This window comes from Mastomys coucha, unplaced genomic scaffold (assembly GCF_008632895.1).
Source record: "Mastomys coucha isolate ucsf_1 unplaced genomic scaffold, UCSF_Mcou_1 pScaffold5, whole genome shotgun sequence".
Taxonomy (NCBI): Eukaryota; Metazoa; Chordata; class Mammalia; order Rodentia; family Muridae; genus Mastomys; species Mastomys coucha.
Window position 1 is genome coordinate 24,949,881 of NW_022196911.1, and position 19,745 is coordinate 24,969,625.

Below are 19,745 nucleotides of genomic sequence, written 5' to 3' on the forward strand. Positions count from 1 at the left end.
AGGCTGGCCTGGTCTACAGAGTGAGTTCCAGGACAGCCAGGGCTACACAGAGAAACCCTGTCTCGAAACCCCCTCCCCCCCAAAAAAATCTCTGTTCTTTGCTCCTGCTCTATTAAATGAGTTAGGTGCACTATTTTTTTTCCACGTGCAAGAGGTTTAATTGAGAGGGAGTAAGGGGATAGCGGCGCAGAGAGAGGGGGGGGGGGAGAGCTAGGTGCACTATTTTATCATTATTTTGCCATTGTTTTATAGTCATTTTGTGGCCCAGCATAAATGTTAAGATTAAGAAGGTCTCCAGCTATATATGTAGCAGAGGATGACCTCAATAGGAGGAAAAGCCCTTGGTCCTGTGAAGGTTCTATGCCCCAGTGTAGGGGAATGCCAGGGCCAGGAAGTGGAAGAGGGTGGGTTGGTGAGCTGGTAGAGGGGGGAAGGAATAGGGTTTTGTTTTTTTTTCGGAGGGGAAATTGGGAAAGGGGGATATCATTTGAAATGTAGACAAAGAAAATATCTGATAAAAAATAAAGGGCTGGAGAAATGGCTCAGTGGTTAAGAGTACCGACTACTCTTCCAGAGGTCCTGAGTTCAAATCCCAGCAATGACATGGTAGCTCTCAACCATCTGTAATGGGAGCTGGTGCCCTCTTCTGGTATGCCTGAAGACAGCTACAGTGTACTTATATACATAAAATAAATAAAATGTTTACAAAAAGAAAAAATTATCTTTTAAAAAAAGTAAAAAAAAAAAAAAAAGAAGAAGAAGAAGAAGGTCAGCTGTCCACTCAGAATTGTCTCAGTCTCCTTTACCAACAATTTTTCTCCCTGGATACTTTTGTGATTTTTCTCTACCTGTGGTGTTCTGGTGTTTGACCAAAGGAGCCGTGAGAGCAGCAGCCAGCCTCTAGGGTGACACTGAGCGGCCCGTCCCCTGGGGTGACACTCAGCAGCCCATCCTCTAGGAAGACACTCTGGCTCCTGTTATCTTGGAAATGCTGATGCTTTTGTTGGGGACACCTTCCTGAGTTATTCTTATTACTATAAACTAGGATTCTTCAAACAACAGAACATTATTTTCTTACAGCTCTAGGGGCTGAGAGTCTGAATCTAAGGCAGCATGCTACTGCAGAAGTTTCTTTTGGTTTTCGGGGACTCCAGGTGTGGCCCGCCACAGCAGCTATGTTCCCATCCCAGCCACCACCTTTACTGGGCCTCTTCCTTGCTGTCCTCTCTGCCTCTATCAGGACACTTGCTGATGAGTGCAGAGCTATCTAGGTACTCCAGGGTAACCATGTCTTAAGATGTGCCTAGACATTTTTCCCCATAAGGTTTTATTCACAAGTCTTGGGGTCAGAACTTGGATCGATTTTCTCAGGGACACTCATTTATCTCCCTGCACAGTCTGTAACCAACATCTAGGCAGGAAAAGTCAGGTATGTCTAGCTTGATTTCAATATTACATAATACATTTATCAAAATATCACATTAATTCAAAGCATGTGCAATTTGTGGGATGTGTGTGTGTGTGTGTGTGTGTGTGTGTGTGAGAGAGAGAGAGAGAGAGAGAGAGAGAGAGAGAGAGAGAGAGAGAGATCAAACATCTATAGTCCTAGCTGAGGACTGAGATGGATCATTTAACTCAGGAGTTCAAGACCAGCATGAGCAACAACACAGCAAGATCCTTTTTCAGGGAAGAAAAACATAGCTAATTTTAACTTTATTCATCCCATTCTAGAAGAAAAGAAAATAAGTTAAAGTGAAACTCAGTCACATTACTAAGAGGGATTCCTTCTACAAGGGAGTGAGACGGGACCCACAGGACATCTGCATGTGGCTGGAATCCTGGGCACCAGTGCAGAGCTGGCTTAGACAGCTTCCTGACCACGCTCAACCCCTGTCCTGCTCTGACTTCTTAGTGGGAACTCCAGTCCAGGTGCTGCTGTTAGAGCCATTATCAACTCCCGTCAGCCTCTGAGCCAAGCACAGCCCTGAGCACATCCACTAGAACAATTTCCCAAAGAAACTGTTTGTGCCTGTTTGAAGGCTGTTGCCCAGGGAACCCTGGGTTCTCAGAGCCCATTGGATTGAAGGCAGACGTCTTTCATTAAGGTGGCAGAAAGAACCTGACACTCAGCCAGGACAGAAAGAAGAAAACCAGACACGTGGTGGGCTCTAAGGATCAGGAACACGAGACAAACTCAAGGGACCAAGGGACGGACATCAGCTCCTGCCTCTGTGTGTCCCAGCATGGGGTGCTTGAAGAAGAAGACCCTGCCTTTCCTCCTCACGTTTGTGTTCATGTATGTACACAGGACTCCGTCCCAGGAAGCTGACCCAGCCAGGCAAAGAAAGCCATTTTTTGAGAGGCTCCGTCGACTAGAAGAACAGGTAGGTGTACCACACTTGGGGAATCTGTTTTATAAAACCAGGAGCAGGTAAAGAATGGATATCACAGAGTCGTCTGCTCTCTGTGATCAGTGGATACAGAGAGCACTTGCTTTGCTATCCTTGCTGGAAGCCAATGACATTCTCACCTATGTTTGGAAACCAGGCAAGCATTTGCTAGGCTCTGCTCTGAAGTCCAGCTAGACAGTGTGTGTATGTGTGCGTGTGCGTGTGCGTATGAAGTTGTAGGAGGCTTAAAAGGGACTCTAAGAGACACAAAGCACACAGCTGAAGAAGAGGCCTGGGTAGCGACTGTGAAGGACCGTATCCATAGTTGTGGGAGCTGTGAGAATACTGGTCCATTTCAGAGCAGAACATATGTTCTATCTCAAGGGTCCCACAGGGGTTCTGTAGACCGTTCCTCACCCCAAGCACATCCTGTACTGATCCCAGTAAAGCCAGGCATGGTGGAGTGTACCAGTAATCCCAGCACTCGGACTCAAGTAAAAGTATTGCTGTGAGTTTGAGACCAGCTTGAATGAGGATGTAGTGAGTTCTAAGCCAGCCTGTGCTACTGACTAAAAGTCTGTCTCAAAACAAGCAAAGAAAACAACAATGGGGCTGGAGAGATGGCTCAGTGGTTAAGAGCTTTTGCTGCTTTTGTAGAAGACCCAGATTCAATTCCCAGCACTTGTGTGGCAGCTTACAATCACCTGTAACTCCAGTTCCAAGGATATAGGACTCTCTCTTCTGGGTACTGCATATACATGGTACACAGATACACATGCAAAGAAAACATCTACACACACAGAATAACATAGAACTTAAACCCAAAACAACAACAAGAACAACAAGGACTGTCGGGGCAAAGGCTGTAGCTCAGGGGCAGACGACATTCTTGCTTAGAATGCACAAAATCCTAGATTCAGTCCACAGAACTGTAAAACCATAAATAAATAAAAACTACATGCACTGAGCCGGAGAAATAGTTCAGCAACCAGGAGCAGTGGATACTTGGAGAGGATCCATGTTCATTCTCAGTGCCCTCATGATGGCTCACAGTCACCCGTGACTCCAGTTCAAGTGCCTCCAAAGGCACTGAGTGTACACATGGTACACATACAGAATGCAGGCAAAACACTCATACACATAAAATTAAATAAATCTAAAAAAATTTTTTTGAGACAGGGTTTCTCTGTGTCACCCTGGATACCTTGGAACTTGCTCTGTAGATCAGCTGGCCCTGAACTCACAGAGACCCTCTTCCTCTGCCTCTACCACTACCCAGCTCAATCTAAAATATTTTTCAGTGCACTCATACAGCCTGTCCTGTAGTCTCCTCTGATCACAAAGGTAGCCCAGATGATCAGAGTAGCGAGATGATTGGATACGGTCTTCTTCCAGAGGGTTGGGTCTGCGGAGGATCATAAGTAGAGCCATGGGCCTGGAGCCCACATTTTACACCATGCAGCTAGTGGGGCCTGAGGATAGTCACCCCCTTTGTACCTGGCCCTTTGGGAGTAGTCATGACAATCTCACCACATGTCCTAGCATGGTGACAGGGATCAAATTGGTCAATTTATAAGCAGTGCCATCCATAGGCTCATAGAACAGGTACTTCTGAAGCACACTTAGGGTAGCCTCAGCCCATAAGAGCTGTGTTCTCTTTGCAGTTTCAGAGGTTCCAACAGGTGACCTTAACACACCTGCAGGACATTGCCAACAACTACAATGTATACTACAATATGGATGCCCACTTCCAGAGCCTGGTGGAACAGAGCCAAGCTGTAGCTCTAGCGATGAATCAGTCTCAAGCTGCCATACAAGGAGATGTAGCCCACCTAAAGACCTGGTATAGAAAAAGCCAGCGAAGGAGCCGAAAGATGGATGCTCGGCTTCAAGCCTTGAACCTCTCCCTGAGCACAAAGAGCAAGCAGTGGGTAGAGAAGGAAAAGGAGCAAAAGGCACAGAGGGAGGTTATTGCAAGCCTGCCCCTAAGCTTTCAGGCACTACAGGATGCACTGGCCAGCCTCACACAACAAGTCCAGAGCCAGGATGCCAGGCTCACTGCCCTTGAGGGCCAGACACAGAGGGCCTCCCCTGGTACTGCAGCCCTGGGGCTGACCACAGCCCCCACCCCCACCCGGCTTGCTCAACAAGGCCCAGGTTCCTTGCAACTGTGGAGGGACAGCCAGGCATCCAAGTCTTCACCCCAACACAGGAGTTCTCCCCAAGACTTCACTGTCCATGTCCAGGAGAATCAGAAGTTCCAAGCCCCAAACAGTCATCGAGTAGCCCCACCAAGGACCTACCGAGGACCAGGAAACAGTAAGTGACACAAACCTGTCACCTCCCTCTCAAGCACCATGCTTCCCTAGCAATGACTGAAGTTATAATGTCATTCCTGACAGCTGTCACCCTAAAAAGCTCTTTCCCCAAGGGCCACATACTAGCATAAGAGAAAATGGCCCCCAGCATGCCAGGCTGCACGGCAGAAGGCCCTCTGTTGAAGTGGTTGAATCGGGAACCTCAGGATGAGTCTCACTTCATATAAATAATACTGAGACTCAGGGTAGCCAAAGAGAAATAATTGAGTTTGCATTTGTGCAGGAGCCCAACACCAGCCCAGAACAAGGGCAGAACTGGTCAGTATGTTGCTTGGCACAAAGCAGTGACTTTCACACTCCTAACCACATTTCCCTGCCTCCTGGGTTCTCCTTGGCTTAGTTCTTCTCTGTCTTCTTAGCGAGCATAGTCTCCACCCCAAATCCTCCTTTTCAGTTTAAAATAAACTAAAAAGTGCTCAGGCAGGTACCAGCGGCTACGCGGGAGGAGAGGGGCTGAGTGCTGCCTGCTTACCTGAGATCCACCGATAAGAACTGAAGGCACCTCAGACTGAAAATGGGCCCTGACGATTTATTTCCTATAGAATAACCCTAGATTGGCTGGCTGATAACAGTCACAAGAGGCTAGAGAGGGAGGCAGGAAAGTCAGCTGAGGACAGAGGCAGAGATTAGGAGGGTGCACTGTGGAGCCATGGTGTAGCCACGAGCCAAGGCCTTCAGGACTACCACTTCCAAACACAATGAGGCTTCTCTGAGCCTCTAGAGGAAACTGATTGATGAACACTGGGTCTTGAACCCTGGGAGACCAGGTTCAGGTTTATGACTTCCAAAAGAGAGCTGGTTTAAGTCAATAAACATGTAGCAAAGTTACAGCAGACACAGAGAGCTTAGACAGAGGCTTCTCTGGTCTCAGGGTGCTTCAGAGACAGACAGACAGACAGAGAGGATTTATCCACTCCCTGAGAAGTTCTCCTCACTTCTTACCTGAGCAGCTGAAGTGTTCAGATCACGAGTGCAGAGAGGGTGAAGCAAGCGCTCTGAAGACCTTGGGGTCACAATGTAGATGAGAGCAAAGGCCAGGCCCACAGCAGGATGCTTCTGAACTGCCTGATGCTCAGGGCTGACTCTCTTCCCTCTGTTTCCAGTTTGTGGCACAGGCCCAGTGCTGATTTTCCCCAACACCTCTACTGAAAATGTGATCTATCTTAGCCCTGGCATCCTCATGCCCCTACGAGCCCTGTCCTTCTGCAGTTGGATCCGCATGACCACCAACCACTTGGGCACCCTCCTTTCCTACGCCACCAAAGACAATGACAACAAGTTAGTACTGCATGGCCGAGACTCCCTGGTCCCCGGCTCCATCCACTTTGTGATTGGGGACCCCGTCTTCAGGGAATTGTCCCTGCAACCGCTCCTGGATGGCCAGTGGCACCACATTTGTATCATCTGGACATCGGTGGAGGGCAAGTACTGGCTCCACATAGACCGAAGGATAGTAGCCTCCGGCTCCCGCTTCAGAGAGGGCTACGAAATCCCTCCCGGAGGATCGCTTGTTCTGGGCCAGGAACAAGACACTGTGGGGGGCGAGTTTGACAGCTCTGAGGCCTTTGTAGGGAGCATATCTGGCTTGGCCATCTGGAACCGGGCTCTGTTCCCTGGAGAAGTTGCAAACTTGGCCTCTGGGAAAGAGCTCCCAACAGGTGCCATTGTGATGCTGACCAACGTCACCTCTGTGGGTGGATTTGTGCAGAGAGCCAAATGTACCTGCCTGGAGCAATGTCCATAAGGCTGCCACATGGGGGCTGTCACAGTCAAGGCCATCAAGAACAAGCCTCCACATCAACACATTCCAAAACGCTCCCCCATCGTCCCTGCTGGGCTATGTGTGCCTGTGCTCTAATAATGTAGGGACCTCCTGCATGGAGACTCAGATCACACAGAAAATGTGCAATGGGGAAAGAGAGGGGGTCCAAGAGTGCAACTTCCCACTGCTGTGGAATTCTGCTGTTTGTTTGTTTGTGGTTTTGTTTGTTGTTTTCTGAGACAGAATTTCATACTGTGGTCCTTCTCAGCCTAGAACTTACTCTGGCCTCAAACCTGGAGCAATCTGCTTCCAGGGTGCTGAGATTCCAGATGTGAGTCACCACTCTTCCACCCCTTTCTTTCATTTTCTTTTGACAGATTCTCACTGTATCGGCCAGATTTGCTTAAATTCATGATCCTCCAGCCTCTCGAGTGCTAAGGCACTGGCCTTCACAGTGATATTTTTGCAGGCTGCATCTTCAAAGCCATTCTCATTTCGTGGATAGTATTCTATTCTTTGACCCCAGCTGAGTTAGTGGGCAGGAACACTGGGCCTGGGAAGGCTTCTTTCTAAAGTACTTTTGTTGCCATGAAATGCTGTCAGACAAACCAGTTCTCAGTGGCCCCTTGAAGTTACAAGAAGTACTTTTACCATAGTTGTCCCCTCTCCAAAGATTCACTGAAGTTTTCCTGTGAACATGGATGTTCCAACATCCCTCTCATGAAGAAGGCTTAACATTCTGTCCTCTCTCCCCCTTTCCAGGAGCCCTAGAGATTCCATGGAGGTCAACTGGCTGTTCTTGTTCTGTTGTCTGTGGGAGCCATTGAGGCTGCCAGAGCTACAATTAAAGACACACTTGTAATGCTTTAAAACTTCATTTACTGGGCATTATTTTCATATTATCATATGTTCCCTTTTTAAAAAAGAAATTATAGATCTTAATAAAAGTTCTGAGCTGTGCAACCATCACAATCTAGTTTTATTTGGTTTTCTTTTTAAAAATTATTTTGATTTTGGAGACAGGGTTTCTCTGTGTAGGCCTGGCAGTACTGGAACTCACTGTGTAGACCAGGCTGGCCTCCAACTCAAGAGATATACTTGTCTCTGCCTCCCAAGTGCTGGGATTAAAGGCATGTGTACCACCATTGTCCAGCTCACCTGCCTTTTTTTATGTGGGTTTGGGGGAAATCAAACTAGGGAGGCAGAGGCAGGTGGATCTCTGTGAGTTTGAGCCCAGCCTGGTCTATAGAGTAAATTTCAGGGTAGCCAAGGCTACTTAAAGAGACCTTGTCTAAAAAAATTTTTTTTAAAAGAAAGAAAAAGAGAAAGAGAGAAACTGGAATGGGAGGAGCTCTGAAAAGAAGGAAAAGCCATTGAATCCTTTTGTCTAGGGTTGTATAGGGCTACGGCTGAAATAGAACCAAGGCTGAGGTAGGCTGACGAGCCTGGTCAGCAGTTCTGCAGATGCTAACAGCTGAGCTACTGAGCAGGCTGGCGTGCTCTTGGTCAGTCCCCTGGCTCAGGGATGATTATGTGCTGGGCATACACTGCCTATCAGGATAGTAGCATTGACATTTCCTCCCTTTGCCCATTTTTGACTTCTGCTTTCTTAGTCGTTAGCTTTGACTGTCGGCCGGCTAGCCGTTACTCGCGTGGCCAGCTTGCTCTCTGACCTTGAAGGTATCATTAATGACACAGAGCTCTCTTAGTTCTCAAGAAATAGCTGCTAATTAATCGTCATTAACTTTTCATCTAGGGCATGGCCTGGGGTTTCTTTCCTGCAGTATGTGGAGGCTTTGTTAGGGGCTCTCTGGTATAATTAGTTATACCAGAGACAAGAATAGATTAGAGGAAGAACAATACTGCTTTGTAAGCATTCCTCAAGGACTCTCGGGTGGGGAAAGCCAGCCAGCCCATGCTCACTTATGCAGAGCCCTAGCCTTCTCCTATCTCCTCAGCTTGCTTATCTTTTTTTTTCTTTCATTAATTTTTTAGATAGGGTCTCAGTATGTACCCCTGGCTGTCCTAGAACTAGCTCTGTAGACCAGCTTGGTCTCGAACTCAGAGAATCACCTGCCTCTGCCACCCAAGTGCTGGGATTCAAGGTGTGTGCCACCATGTCTGGCATCAGTTTGGCTATCTCCGGCCTAGTCATAGCCCTCTGGTTCACCTTCTCAATGTTCCAGCTTTACCATTTCCACACTCAGTCTTCCTGTTTGGCCTCAGTGTCTGTTCTCACGGTATCACTTGTGATCAACTGGTAGTTTTCATCGTGTGCCCCTTCCCTCACCCCACTCCACCTACGGAAACTAGCACCTGCGTCATTGGTTTGGTTTTCTGTTTGGGGAGCGGGTATGACTGTATAGTCTGAGTTGCTATCCAACTTGCTACACTCCCAACTCAATTCTCCAAATGCTGGGATTATAGACATGTGCCACTATATCTCTTTCCATTTCAAAACCGAGAAAGTGGCACTGGGCAGATGGCCTGGAGGTCAAGAGCATTGGATGCTCTCCTGGAGAACCTAGGTTTGGTTCCCAAGGCTAACATGAAAGCTTAGAACATCTGTAACTCCAGTTTCAGAAGATTTGATGCCCTTTCAGGCCTCTACAGGTACTAGGCACACACATGGTGAACATACATGTAGGCAAAAACCTCACATACATAAATTTTTTTAAAAAAAATCTAAAATGAGAAAGACTAAAGGTGACCTATGCCCATTGTTAATAAAACCATGGAGTCCCAAAGCCTTCTGCACCCTATGGCTGGAGGCATCAGTCCAGTTCTGTAGAGGCTGGACCTCCATCTGGCTACCCTTTCCTCAAGTGGGAGGCAGACAGCAGCATGCAAAGCCCTATCCAGATACACTGTCATGGGAACCTTGATCTAAATTAGTCTTTTTTTTTTTAATTAGATCCTTGTAGCCCAGGCTGTGCTTGAATTCTCTGTGTAGCTGATGATGACCCTAAACTCCTGATCCTCCTACCTCCACTCCCTGGTGCTGGGATTACAGATGTTTCCCCTAAGGGCTACATGCATGCTAGGCAACCATTTCCCAACTGCTACATCCCCAGCCCCACCCCTCTCTCATTTTTCAAGACACAATTTTTCTGTGTAGCTCTGGCTGGCCTGGGACTCTCTCTGTAGACCAGGCCAGTCTCAAACTCAAGAGACCCACCTGCCTCTGCCCACTGAGCACTGGGTTTAAAGGTGTGCGTCAACACCACTACCCTAAATGAATCTCTTAACAGCATTTTTTCCAATCTCTTGGTGTTCCCAGTGCCTAGACCTTCTGCTAAAATCAGCCTTCTAGGCCGCCTGTTCCTGAGTCACAGTCAGAGGTGCGTCAGACCTGGAAACCCCAGTGGATGCCTCATGGCTGTGATCTTGAGTCACGCACTGTCTTCTGCTCCCTCCAGAACCTGAGCTCTTGATCTCAAGCACAACAGCTGAGTGGCCCTCCTTCTCAGACATCACTTCCTCACTTCTCTTGACACATTCTGGAAGCAGTTTTTGCTTCATTTCATCCTGGCTCCAAGAAGAGTGAGGAACAACATATTTCTCCTGGAAAGAGCCATGATCTGGTGATTACTGGAGGGACAGCATGATCCTGGGGTTGCTGTTCTGTGGATGACCCCTAGCAGCAAGCAGGAAAAGTTGAACCTCCAATGGTTTGATTACAAAAGTCTTGCTCTCAACCTCATGTATCAGACTAGAAGAGTTGGAAATAACCAGACACACAAGGGCTCAAAGCCAGGATGCGGTAGAACATCGGTTCTATATTTCCAGCTTTCGGATGCTCAACACAGTCTAAGGGAACCAAAATATCACACTAGTCGCTGCAGAGTTTGGGACTTCAGCAGACATGTAACAACACATGGGCTGCCACAACTGGGAGGCATTGTAGGAGCAAAAGCCACTCCAGGCAGGCAGAGGCTTAGTTGTTGTTCATTAGTGTTTGAGGCAGTATGGCAGGACCTCAAGGGCAAGTGGAAATCTTGGCTAGGTAGTCATGGAAAGTCTGTTGGATTTGGAGACCAGATATACTTCATCTGACTCAGCCTCCCAGTGGTGTCATCAAAAGCCACCTGCATATTTTGAAGCATGAACCTAACCCCTTTCTCAGGCCACTAGATTCTTCCTGTAACCACATCTATTACATTGTTACAATCCTGGCGCTGCAAGGAGTTAGTACCAACAAGAAGCCATTGGTTCTCCTATAACAAACTTATATTCCATTTCTCTTCTTACAAGGACTAGAGTACAGTTCAATGATGGAGCATTTGGCTGACATGTGTAAGGCCCAAGTTTAATCCCTAATAGACAAGTCAATAAAAAGAGAACAAATAAGTTGAAGGCCTTGGTCTTTGGGAGCTGTGCAAATTGCACCACCTTGTCAGCAAGAGTTATGGGGAACATCTATCCTTCCAGGCATGACCCTAGGATGGTACCCTCCATGGCCCCTCCTACACACCCTGCTGTGCTCCCATTCTTCTGCCCATCCTTTTCCCCAAACTCTATTATCCGGAAAGACCCAAGCCTGTGCATTCAGCTCAACTGACAACTTGTACTTTTACTGTGTGTTAAGAATAATGGTCTCTGGCCCTAAAAAAAACAGAGAGAGGGGATCTCTCACCTCTGAACCTCTAAGAGGCTGGCTGTATGTCCTCAAAGAAATTGTGATCAAAGTTTGTATATGTGTGTGGGGGGGTGCATTGAGACAGGGTTTCTCTGTGTAGCCCTGGCTGTCCTGGAACTCACTCTGTAGACCAGGCTGGCCTCAAACTCAGAGATTCATCTGCCTCTGTCTCCCAAATGCTGGAATTAATGGTGTGCGCCACCACTGCCCAGCTTCTGATCAAAGTTTTGAAAGTAAACAGATCTAAGTTCAAGCCCCATGGAATACTAATGACCTTAGACAAGCCAGCTTCATTTCCCAACCTCAATGCCTAACAATACAAGAGAGATTCATAATATCATTGTCACCGTCTTGTAAAATGACAAAGCCAAGGTGTGTCAATGAGGAAATTACACCTTTTGGGGAGGAATCTTGCTTTTGCTAACACATACACATGCATGTGCACACACACTTACTTGCAGGATAATCATGGGAAAATTTAGAACCCCATTTAACTTTCTTCCTCTTATTCTGTGTTTAGTTTTGCTTTTACTTTGAATTGTATGAAAGGAAGGACACTACCTGTAAACCTCTCACCCTTAGAAGTTAAGAAGGACTCAAAACTTTCCTGATTTGAAAATTTTTTCAAATCTAAAAAAAGTTGCAAGGTAATACATATACATATATATGCATATATATATATGTGTGTGTATATATATGTGTGTATACACACACACACACACACACACACATATATATATATATATATATATATATATATATATCTTCTAGGTAATATATACATATATCCTAGAATCCTTGTTAACTTTCTTACGCATGTTGTCACCGCTGAAGGTCTGAATGGTATTTTAATTATGTTTATAGAATCTTCCTATGCTGTGCACATTAACCTTAGCCTTTCTGATATTTCTCTGTTAAATGTAACTTTCATATTACATATCTATTTCCTTCATTAAGTGGCCACCTTCTTCCTTGCTCCCTTCTACCATCCTCGGTAAAGCAACTGCTGCAACACTGTTCAGAAGTTAACATTGCAGCATTGTTCTTTCTCTGTCGAGTGTCACCCATGATGATTACGGTCACTCTGGAGTCCCTGAAGTTGCAGCATCAAATCCCAATCCTTGTCCCTACATAATTCAGGACCGATCTAAGAGCAACTTTGTTGATGTAACGCTGATACTAACACTACACTTGGCAAGTTTAGTACCTTGCTAAAATATTATTGCCTAAAGCAACCTGTGGCTAGTTAACACCACACCCATGCGCTGTCCTAGTCTTCTCCTCCGAGGAACCCCACCCAGTCTTTCCTAGTCTGGCACTTCAGGGTCTCAAGCCCTTTTCCGATATTGCAATAGTCCGCCTGCCCTTGAACACAGGAAACAAGTGAAGCTAGCTTGGTAGAGAAGGTCGATTCCAGAACTTTTACAGCTAGTTTATTTTATTTTATTTTTTCCACATCATCTCTTAGGGGTTGGGCGTGCATCTCGGGCTGGTTCTTCTCTGGAGTCTGGGTCACTAACTGCTAGCGATCTTGAGATCTAGGTTTCTACCCTGGGCTACAAGGACCAGTGAACCACAATTCCCAAGAGACCCTGCGCTTAATGACCTTGTCGGCCCCCGTCGTCGGTCACGTGCCACCGGTGGTGGGTCACGTGAGTCTCCGGCACTGGTCACGGGAACGCTGCGGGGCTGCCGGCTGTTCTTGTTGAGTTTGGTCCTCAGTGGGCCATGGCCAACGTCTCTAAGAAAGTGTCTTGGTCCGGCCGAGATCGCGATGATGAAGAGGGGGCGCCACTGCTTCGAAGGACGGGGCGGCCTGACGAGGAGACCCCGCTGCTGAACGGAGCCGGTCCGGGCGCGCGCCAGGTGAGGCCCGGGGGCTGGAGATGCGGCCGCCCGGATCGCTGCGCGGGTCGTCAGTGCGCCGGTGGGGCCCAGAGGGAGGTCATAGCGTTCTCCTCTCTTATTTTTTTTTTTTTTTTGAATCCTGGAAGACTTTTATTTTTTATAGTTTCGCATCCATAAGCCTCTTCCTTTCTTTCTCTTTGAACGCCTTCTTCCCATCTTGTAACCCAGTGGCTACACGAGTAGAGAAAACGATATCCTCTCCTCCAACAACCATTGTCATTGCCTTTTCAGCAAGAGATCCCAAGACTTTAACGTTGCTTTTGTTTTTTAATTTTACTTTTCGTGGTGCGGGTCGAGCCCAGGGTTTACACATGCTAGGCAAGCATACGACCTCAGCTCTGCTCCCCCCACCCTGGGCGTTTCAAGGTAGCGTCTCAAGATAGTGAGACCACGGCTGGCAATGAATTCATAATCCTGTCTCATTTTCCCAAGAACTTGTAAGGCCTGGACTACACGCCTGGCAGTTTTCACAGTTTAAATGGCAGAATTGCACTTTGAATGAAATTGTCTGTCTCCTTTCTCACAGGACTAATTCCAGACGTTTGGGACATAATTGCAATGACAAGCGTTTCCACTCATTTCCTCTTAGTACCTAATTGAGTTTGGAGTGTGCAGCCAGACATAATAAGCAACAAGTCAGAGGCCACCGTGTGCTCAGCACCCAAAACAGTTTGTGCTTTTAAATGCCTAGTGCTTACTTGTCCACTTGTGCTTCTCTTGCCTGTGTGTGCGCATCTTATTAATTGAGTCAGTTCCTTATGTCAGTTCCTTTATGTTAGTCTGTTTTATAGCCGTCCTTTACCCTTCCTCCTGATTTTAGAGGTACCTAACAAACACTCCTGCTGTTTTAAAGGCTAAGAAGAACACAAGCTAGGGCCACTGAATCAAAACTTAGTTTAGGCCTTCCTTGCTAGACGCCTGACAGTGCATAGGGCGATGAAAGTCAAGGTCAGCTCCTAGTTGGTGGGAAGCAGCTCAGCCCCCTTTAAAGTGAGCGTGCTAGTGAATCCGCTCTGCAGCAGCGATTCACAGTGACTTAAGTAAGGCAGTAGGGCCGAGTCTGCCTTCCTGGGAGGTGTGCTTTGTTATCCCTGATGTAAAGAAAGTAGCCTCTGGGGAAAGGGGCTGTCGCTGTTCTCGAAGAAGACTCAAGTTCAGGTCCCAGCACCCAGGTCCAGTGGCTCAACCACCTGTAACTGTAGCTCCAGTGATCCGACCACCTTTTCCTCTCCTGGCATACACACACACACACACACACACACACACACACACACACACTCCTCTCTTCACAAAGAAAGTAGCTTTATGTTGGAACTGGTTTTAAGAGAGGGGAGAATTTGGAAACTGACAGAAGTTGAGTTTAGGCTGAATGGGTGTGGGTTTTGTTTTTATTTGTTTTTGCTTTTCTTTGCAAATGGACATAAGAGTAAAGAATGAGTTGATCTTTTCCCCTAAATACCACTATAGCTTTTAAATCTGCGGTTAATACAGTTGATTGGTCGCTGTTAAAAACTTTAAAAAAAATAGTTGTGCACCTGTCCCATTGTGGATTCCCAGGTCTGTGTGCAGGTCACTGAGTGCATGGGACAGCTTTGTTCCCTCTGGGAACAGGCCCAGCACCTTGCTTGGTATGTGTGAGGAGCCCTATAGGAATATGTGCAAGGAGTACTCTTGTGCTCTGTGTAAATAGTGCAAAGTCCTCAGACAAGCAGAGCAACAGGACAGAGAGAATATATGTGTGGGATGTGGTGCAGGGTATAGGAGTCTTGTTCAGGCATCTCGAGTTGACTTGAGTTTGACTAGGCCTAGGAGAGGCATGCAGGAAGCTGGAAACTCCAGTGCTAAGGGATCCTTGCCTGTTTAGGCAGGTTGAACAGGCACTGGCTACAGCTTGGGAACTCTTTGTGCTGAGCACTGGATCAGCCAGAATTTCCAGCAGCATCTGAGGCCTGCTGGTGCCAGTTTTCTCATCTGTAAAAAGTTAATGAATGTATAACATTGGGCAAGCCTGTTAGAAAACAGGCTCTCAGATACTAGTCATTAACAGCAAGGGTCTGGAGACAGAGTGCTTGCCTAGCATCAGTGAAGCCCTGGGTTCAGCCTCCAACACCTCACAAAACTGTGTGGTGACAGATACCTATAATTGGGGCATACCAGTGGTGAGAACAGGAGAATCAGAAGTCAAAAGTGAATTTGAAGACAGGCTGAACTAAATGAGACCTCGTCTCAAAGCAAAACAAACAAACAAATAAAAAACCTATCAAACTAAAAGAAATTTGTCTTTGCATTTGACATTTGGCTATCGCCCCTCTTCAGCTGAATGACTTGTTGGTGTTTCTCAGGGAAAGTCTGGACAATAGGCAGGCTCATAGTTAAGCATAGCTTGCCCTGGTGCCGCAGTAGGATTCTTTGTGATCTAGTCTGGAGTCAGGACTCTTTGGAAATAAAAAGGGGAACACAGTGGGGTGACCCTGGGTACTGGACATGAGCTCATTATCCTAGGTACCTCCTGAGCCTTTGGGGTTTGTTACAGCATTTCCAGGGTTGAGTGGAGGTAGTGTTGCCACCCAAGCAGGCTGAAGCTGGCCAAGCAATGTGGTAGCTGCTAAAGACTGGACAGGCTGGGCCCTGTTTAAAGCCCAGGCCCTGCGGCACTACCTGGAGGCCAAGTCTTTGGTCCTTTTCTTAGGTGTGGGGTGACAGTGGAATAGGGAGAGGATGAGATCAGCCTGCAAGTCATGGTCATATGTATGGGCAGCGGGAAGTAGAGTTTTTCTGGGAGGCTGATCCTAGAGCAAGTGGTGGAGAGATGATAGTGCATGTTTGCAGTCTTTAAATGCAGGGCATTCTTACAGGCCCGTTGTGGGAATCACCACCAGAAACACCTCCTGCCTCAGCAGAGGAGGGACCTTAGGTGAGTGTGGGACTGTGTCCTGTGCTGATAACTTACACCACAGACCATAGCCTGAGGTTGCTGTTGGGGAAGACAGGAAACCTAATGGCCATTGGAGTGCTTCATGGAAGGGTCCTCTGACTGTCCCAGTGGCCCTTTGGCCCTGCCTTCTTCTGGTGAGAGCTGTTGGTTCTCAGTCTTAGGAATTTCTCCTCCTCTCTCAGCTCATAAGCAAGCCTCAGCCCAATGGGGTGTAAGAGCTGAAGGACAGGGTAGGGTCCTGGCAGCCTTCAGGCAGCCATACAGAACCATGTACATCCACAGGCCTGTTCCTGTGGCCCACTCCTCCCTGTTCTTGGCTGCTTTGCTTTTGTAGACCTTCTGACCACTGCATCTAAAGCTAGTCTCTCTTCCCAGTTTTCTGTCACCTTTGTCTCATTTGCACTGGCTTGTTTGTTTTTGTTTTTGATGTCCCTGCTGCAGTAGTCTGGATTTCTTTGGTGTTTAGCATGGAGCCTGGCACGTGGCAGCTGCTCATGGAGGTGAGAATATAGAGCTGCTGGTATGCAACAGTGAGCAACTTAAAAATGAATGCTGTGCCTGGCAGTGGTGGCGCATGCCGTTAGTCCCAGCACTTGGGAGGCAGAGGCAGGCGGATTTCTGAGTTCCAGGACAGCCAGGCCTACACAGAGGAAACCCTGTCTTGAAAAACCAAAACAAAAAAAGAAGAATCTAGTGTTGCAGGTATTTGCAACCCATCTGAGGGGTGTGTGTGTGCGCGTGCACTTGTGTAGTTTGTTTTTTGTTGTTGTTGAGACAGGATTTCTCTGTATAGCTCTGGCTGTCCTGGAACTTATTCTGTAGACCAGACTGGCCTTGAACTCAGATATCTGCCTGTCTCTGCCTCCTGGGTGCTGGGATTGAAGATGTACACCACCACGACTTGCCCATCTGGTATAGTCTTAATGTTAGGCAATCAGTCTCTAGAACTTCTTCATCTTGTAAAACTGAAACTGTACCCAGAGTTTTCTTGCCTTCTTCCTCCTTCCCCTGGCCACCACCTCTTACTTTCTGTCTTTATGGGTGTAACCATACTAAGGAGGCTAACCTCAAGCAGCTTTTTGGATGAAGACAACCTTGAACTTTTGGGGGATAGGGAAGAGTGGAGGCAGGATATCACCACATAGCTCTGACTAGCCTGGAATACACTATGTAGATCAAGGCTAGCTTACATGTATGTATATGCACCACATGCATGCCCAATGGAGGCAGAAGCCAGGAGCATGTTGGATTCCATGAAACTATAGTTATAGATTGTATTAGCTGCCATGTAGTAGTTGCTGGGAATCAAACCTCAGGTCCTCTGGAAGAGCAGCCAGTGTTCTTAACCACTCAGCCATCTCTCCAGTTCTGACCTTGAGCTTTTGACTCCTCTCCTTCCACCTGAGTGCTGGGTTTACAAGACTTAAGCTGGCATGCTTGGCTTATGCAGTGCTGGAGGTTAAGTCTAGGCCTTCCTGTATGCTAAGTAAGCACTCTACCAGCCAACCATATCCTCAGGCCCCTCATATTTGTCTTTTTTGTGACTGGCTTCTGCACATTGTCTATATGGTCGATCCATATTGCAGCAGGCATTACTGCTTTATTTTTATTTTATGTCTGTTGACAAGTGGGTAAATAATGCTTCTATGATTATGGGTATTCAGATGTCACTTTGAGATTCCACTGGGTTTTTACTGAGATGTGGAACAGATGGTATTATTATTATTATTATTATTATTTTATTGTGTATGGGAGGGTGTGTGTATGTGTGATTAGTGTATTTGAGAGAGGAGTATATGTGGTGTATATGGATGAGAGATAAATATGAATATGTATGGGAAAGGTGTATATATGTGGTACGTGTGTAAGATTAGTGTCTATAGGAAAGAGGTGTGTGTGGGGTGTGGGTGTGTGCAGAGGCCAGAGGAAGACATTGGGTGTCCCGCTATATCATTACCTTATTCATTTAAGACAGAAACGCTCACTGATCCTGAAGCTAGACTGGCCACCACAAGCCCTATGTCTACATGCACATAGGTAGCCAGCTTTTTCCTATGAGTGCAGAAATCTGAACTCAGGCCCTCAGACCTGTGCAGCAAGCATTCCTATCCCCTGAGCCATTTCTTCAGCCCCAATTTTCTCTTTCCCCCTGTAGGTAGACTAGCATCTCGTTGGATCAGCCAGTTCCTGCATTTGGGTGGGGAGGGGTCAGCCCAGAGCCGCCTTCTTCTGGTCACTTCTTGTATGTATGTGGATGTGACAGGTTTCTGCCTGTCAGTCATTCTCAGATGCTATGATTTGCATTTATTGTTTTGACAGTTATGTTTTCAGACTGTTGGTGTGTGGGAATTTTTGTTTTATGTAACTTTGAAATAGTTATAGATTCCCAGAAATTACAAAAGTGGTCCTGAGCAGGCCTGTGTTCTCAGTAAGTTCCTTTTAGTGCGGTTGGTATGTTAAGTAATTGTAGCTCGGTATAAGAGCCCTGAGTTTGCCAGCTGTGCAGTGTGTCTAGACCCATGGGACCCTCTGTTAGTCAGACACAGCTCTGAGCCCTCAGCAGCTCCTTCCCTGTGGCCCACTACAGCCTGAATTGTCCCACTGTTACTAACTATATTACTCTGTCAGCCTTCAACTGATTTTGGGTTCTGCTTGCTGTTGCTTTTTTATGCATGTGGACTCCTGCTCACCAAGTCTGAGGCCAAGGATGTTGTGTGAGCTAGTACTGTCATATGACCCATAGCTGGCACCTCTCCTATCATCCCCTCAGATGGTTGAGGTCCTATCTTCTTAGTCCTGGTGGGTCTGACTCTAGGTACTTACAGTACAGTGAAGTAATTGTTGATGACCTGTGGCTTGTGTGGCCTATCTGTGATAGGGAAAGCAGCCTTGCCACCTACCCTTCTCTCTGCTTTGCCCCTCAGCCCTACCTCATTATCCTTGGTCATCAGCACTTAGGGGAATAGGGTTCATGGTGGGCTCAGCCTGGCACACAGCCTGCCACATGCATCTCTGTGCAAACTGACTGGAGGCTGTAACAGCACTGGGACTCTGTGTAGCAGCTTCCTTGCTGGGCCAGCGCATGCCTGGCTTTTTCCTAGGCTTAGCAGTTTGGGATACTGTTGGCCCCCAAATTCTTATTAAAGAGGAATGTACTGGACAATCCAGAGACTGCTCTACCTGGGAATCCTTCCCATATTCAATCATCAAATCCAGACACTATTGTGGGTGCCAGCAAGTGCTGGATTACAGGAGCCTGATATAGCTGTCTCCTGAGAGGCTCTGACAGTACCTGACTAATACAGAAGTAGAGGCTCACTGCCATCCATTGGACTGAGCATAGGGTCCCTAATGAAGGAGCTAGAGAAAGGACCCAAGGAGCTGAAGGGTTTGCAGCCCCATAGGAGGAATATGAACTACCGAGGAGAACAATATGAACTACCGAGTACCCTCAGAGCTCCCAGGGACTAAACGACCAACCAAAGAGTACACATGGTGGAACTAATGGTTCCAACAGCATTATGTATAGCAGAGGTCATCAATGGGAGGAGAGGCTCTTGACCCTGTGAAGGTTCTATGCCCCAGTGTAGGGGAATGCCAGGGTCAGGAAGTGGGAGAGGGTGGGGTAGTAAGCAGGGGGAGGAGGGAGGGAACAGGGGTTTGGTTTTGGTTTTGGTTTTTTATTTTATTTATTTTTTTCTTTTTCTTTCTTTCTTTCTTTCTTTTTTTTTTT

The 19,745-nt window shown here is 47.1% G+C and overlaps 2 protein-coding genes across 5 annotated transcripts in view; both read left to right on the forward strand.

Annotated features, from left to right (window-relative positions):
- Positions 1–2,148: 2,148 nt before the first annotated feature.
- Positions 2,149–7,502, forward strand: Ptx4 (pentraxin 4). Its single transcript, XM_031352034.1, has 3 exons — positions 2,149–2,384; positions 4,055–4,709; positions 5,872–7,502. The coding sequence occupies exons 1-3, from the start codon at positions 2,244–2,246 to the stop codon at positions 6,510–6,512; spliced, it is 1,437 nt and encodes a 478-aa protein (XP_031207894.1). The 5' UTR covers positions 2,149–2,243; the 3' UTR covers positions 6,513–7,502.
- A 5,294-nt stretch (positions 7,503–12,796) lies between these two features.
- Clcn7 (chloride voltage-gated channel 7) overlaps positions 12,797–19,745 on the forward strand; it is a 28,348-nt gene continuing 21,399 nt past the window's right edge. The window contains exon 1 of one of the 4 annotated variants that reach the window (XM_031351303.1): positions 12,797–13,035. In XM_031351303.1, coding sequence (XP_031207163.1) covers positions 12,898–13,035 — 138 coding nt within the window. In that variant the 5' untranslated portion in view covers positions 12,797–12,897. Of the gene's footprint in view, positions 13,036–13,083; positions 16,513–19,745 lie in introns of those variants that run through there. The other 3 variants (XM_031351301.1, XM_031351302.1, XM_031351305.1) reach the window with 3 other exon arrangements.